The sequence below is a fragment of the Mercenaria mercenaria genome, unplaced genomic scaffold (assembly GCF_021730395.1).
Source record: "Mercenaria mercenaria strain notata unplaced genomic scaffold, MADL_Memer_1 contig_786, whole genome shotgun sequence".
In the NCBI taxonomy this organism is placed as follows: domain Eukaryota; kingdom Metazoa; phylum Mollusca; class Bivalvia; order Venerida; family Veneridae; genus Mercenaria; species Mercenaria mercenaria.
In genome coordinates this window covers 52,874-57,480 of record NW_026463688.1, presented here as the reverse complement: position 1 = coordinate 57,480, position 4,607 = coordinate 52,874, and the positions used below count along the sequence as shown (strand labels likewise).

General features: G+C 34.4%; 1 protein-coding gene across 1 annotated transcript; it reads right to left on the bottom strand.

The window, feature by feature from the left end:
* Nucleotides 1-404: 404 nt before the first annotated feature.
* LOC123532823 (GTPase IMAP family member 9-like) lies at nt 405-1,154 on the bottom strand. The gene has a single exon (XM_045314410.2). It carries the CDS (start codon nt 1,152-1,154, stop codon nt 405-407), a length of 750 nt encoding a protein of 249 aa, XP_045170345.1.
* Between the last annotated feature and the right edge of the window lie 3,453 nt (nt 1,155-4,607).

Sequence of the window (4,607 nt, the reverse complement as noted above, 5' to 3'; positions counted from 1 at the left end):
TGAAATATTTTCGTCCAGCGGCGGATTAGAGCATGTAGTGGCCGCCGACTATATTCTGAAGTACCAGAAATTCTGTTTGCGCTGCGTTTATATTTGCTAGATAATTACAAGTTAACACGTTGGCAGAAATGTACACGACATATATTTGAGAATAAATGTGTATATTACAAAATCTCTAAAAGTTTCTTATTCTCAATGTCTGCGCACATGCCTAGAGTGGTGAAGCAAAGCTGAATGGATAAAAGTTTGATGAGACGTCAAGAAATATTCTCTTCATATTTAGTTCTTTTTCCTATTCTTTTGTTTTTTTTTGTAAACTATGTAGTGTTGTGTAGGAGTAAAATCCACTTCTAGTTAATGAGAAATCGTCATTATGTTCATGATCCAAACATTTTAATTTCAATTCAATGTATTTTGGCAACTTCGTAGTACCCGCTATCTGATCCATTTTCTTGTAAATTCTCTCGCAGACACCTTTTCATTTCTTCTATCTGATTATTCACCGGCATGTTGGCAGCGACATGCTTCAAATGGTATTCTAACATTTCTCTGTGACAGTGTAATTCTTTGTTTTCGTAGCAGAAATTGCCCATCCTGGACACATTATCAACTAAGGCAAATACTTTATCTATCATTTCCCTCTTCTTCTGTGGTGTTACATCTTTATTTTCCAGTCTCACAATTCTCCCTTGACAGAGATCTACTATTTGACTCATTTTTCCTTGTTTTCTATATGATTGAAAATCTGCATCCGATTTAAACTTTGCCGCATTTGTAATAACAACAATTGCGTGTTTGAAGAAAACCTCCCCAAAAATCAGACGAAGCATCTCGATGGTATTTGTATTTCGATCATCCGTTCTACTGTCTGCTTTGAACACGATAAGAAAGGCATGTGGATCTTTACATTCTTTAACAGCATTCTGTATTTCCAATGCACGTTCAGCAAGAACACTTACAGGCTCAAACATCCCTGGAGAATCGACGACCCAAAGCTTTACTGACCTCGTATGAAGGTAACACGTTTCACAACCTGCCGTTCGCGATCTTTTGGATCCATCAAATATCTCTTTTCCTAGGAGCGTGTTACAAGTTAAACTTTTGCCATTTCCGTTTTCACCAACTAAAATAATTTTCCTTACGTAGTTGCTCATTATGCAATCTAGAAAACAGAGTTATGACGTTTACAAGGATATCAATGACTTATTGAACGAGATTTTTTTAGAAAGTCATACCCTTCAAAAAAAAATGTTATCAAAACGAGAAAAAGAAAAAAACCCACAAAACAAACGAAAAAAATCAATAATTTAAATAAATTACAATCAGCAATAAGGAAATAATTACCACTTACCTATTACTGCAGCAGTATAATTTAAAACATTCTTTTTGTTATGTCACCAATGCGGTGTTTGCTAATATAAATATAACCCTAACTAAAAGAGACGCATTTATTGAATGATAACACAATATTTCCTTTATCATATTGTAAACAAAATTTTCATAAAGAACATTTTCACGATCCTTGTTCAAACAAATCACCTACTTACTATATATCATGTAATCTTCAATCAAGAGCATCTTTGATAACGGCAGCTCGAATTTGTGTACTGTTTGCATCAAATAAATGACACACCAAATCAAAATACTATACACTGTAATGAAAAGTTTGTTATTAAATTGAATTCAAATTGCTGTTTTGTCATTCCCTGTGAAAACAAATATTTTTGTATAAAAAAAAATAAAAAAAAAATAACAACAACAACAGAATTAGTATTATAAGGACTAGACGCTGTTGTAGCTGTCTCTTTTAAAAACTTGTATTTCATCTTTTACACGCGAATTTGAAACTCTAAAAATAAATATTGATGAAATCATCCTCCCAAATATGGTTTACAAACGATGTGAAGAATGACTACAACCCCTTAATGTGCTCGCTGACACTGAGATTAGCACTGGACCAGGAAGTATATATAATCCTTAAAATCAGTCTGCTCTAAATGTCGAAGAAAGTAATCTGGAACCATTAAATTCTATTTTATCTATTTTGTTCTTAGTAATTATTCAATGTCAGAGCATAAAAAGATATACACGAGCTGTAAAACCAAGACAAGAATTAATGACTTTCTGAAACACAAACTATTAAAAACAAAGCTGGGAAAATCTAAAGTAAAGTAACGTATTTATACTAACATAATTTCCACTTCAATATACCTATGGAGATCTTCTTTCCTAACAAAACTGCAATTCTATTTTGTTTATCAAAGAGTTTTACTTCAGAAATCTAAAACAATTTACTACTACGACCTGGGACAGACCTATAATTGAAAACATTAAAGTGGCATTATGCGCATCTTACTGCACATAGTGTGTTTTTAGTGAATGTTTTATAAAAGCAATTTTCGGTTGCTGTGCATTTAAATGTGTTAAATTAACGCCAATGCCGCGTAAGCATTTGAAGCTGATTCTTTAGAAATAAAGAAATCCGATAATAAAATAATAGTTCTTTTCTTCAATCTTCTACGCAATCATCACCCTTACCTATAGGTAGAGATTTCTGAAGTTGAAGGGAAGCAACTCTGGCGTGCAGTTTGACCTTTCTTAAAAAGACTGCCCCAGTCAAAATAAGAAACGTCATATTTGAAAAGTTATTACTTCGTACTGGTAACAGGAAGAGTTTGGTTTATTGGGTTAAAAACTATAATTTCCTCCGTCCTTTTTACACAGACATCAATTTCAGCTGGATTTTTACTTGAAAAATGCGTATAATTCCACTTTAACATTAATAGTACTCGATGTAAAATATTTGATGTGCAGATAATGACAATAGCCGTTGGCCACCATTATATAACTGTAAAACTTTATGAATGGTGGCGTTAAAGGAAGATGTTTCCAGTTTACGTCCATGTGATGCTCTAAAATAAATAACGGGTATAAATTGTCAAAAGTTATATAGGTGATTTAATTTGGGTTTTACGGGGCACATTCAGTACAGGCTTTATAACGACAAACAGAAGTAAAAATTGTGGTTTCATATTTCCATATTTCTATCAGAATAAAAGTATGAGGTATGGCATTAAACTTCTATACAAGATGGAATCACAGAGAAACATCAAAACCAACTGTGTAGACTTAATTAGTCGCGTCTTACGATCATGCAATGGTAAGGCAATGGTATAAGTTCTTTTCAAAGACAAGGTGTCGCCCGAGAAGTACATGGGACAAGATGTATTTACCAGGTTTATCAATAAATTTATCATTTATGAGATATATAAGAGGGTCATAGACCTAATTTAATGAAGATCCGTCAAGTGGTTCAGTAGAAGAATGTCATTTAAACGTTATATTTTCAGCTTTTAGCTTAAGCACCAATTTGAACAAACTTTGGAGAGGACCTTATACTTGCGCTAGTTGGTACCAGTTTCTTTTTGCAGGATTGTGATGAAAGCTTCAAACTTATCTGAACCACTCTCGAGTCCGCGTCCTGGAAAAAAACAGTACTGGTTCCATATGAGAAGTCGTGGTCGTGACCCCAGTGGGGCTCGAACCCATGACCTCAGGGTTGAGCTGCCGACACCTTAACCAATAGACCACCGCTCCCCTTTTTGTGCCACAGACCATGTTTGAAAAAGAGTTATTAAACGGTTGATGAGATTATGCTGAATAATATTTACTTTCTATTTTTACCTTTCGTGGCCCCTAAAAGCGGCCACCTGCTTAGGTCTAAAAAAAATTAAAGAGGATTTTACAATGACGCTATAGACCAAGTATGTTGCAAATCCAGCTAGCGATTCATGAGAAGACGTCATTTGTTTTGTTTTCATTAATTTCTTATGGGACCCTTAACAGAGACAAATTATCTTCATCTGAATAGAATACATGTTTAATAAGACTCATCACGTAGTTTACTTGTAGAAGTAATATTTTCAATGTTTTTTTTTTTCTTTTTAGCAACAGTGGTCCGGTAACGGAGCAAAGCCCCCACGCCACCCCCCGACATACACACACACACATACACACCACGGATAAATCTTTTAAAGGGTGTTTTTCTAGTTTCAGCTCTGGCGGTCCTAAATCAGGCCAAATGCTCAACCCGATAGAGGACCTTACAATGATGCTACATATGTGGTTTGATTCTGCTCTGTAATTTCAGAGAGGATTTTAATGTAAATTGCAGATCACGTACGACGTATGAAGGACAATCAACCTATACATATAGATCGCCCTTAAAATTCGGTTGAGATGAACTAAAATTACATCCGAATTTCACACCTGATTTCTGTTTCATGATTAATGCTTAAAATAGCTTATGCTCCTAGGCGATATGTACGTATTTATTTGTTTCAACAGTGTTCAGTAAAGACGACATTTCCCAGTTCAATAACCTGCATTTTGGTTACTGAATATGCGTGTTGAATATACGTGCGAGGGGAGATAATGCCTTATTGCTAGAATTAAAACTTGATAGATTTGTAAATCTATTCTAGTTCAGAATGAATACAGCGAAATGCAAAATTAAACTTCAGAAGTAATTGTATAGCATTTTATGTTATTTAGCACACAGACGAAACCACTTAAAACAAAACTAAAAATACCATTGAGTTAGTCCG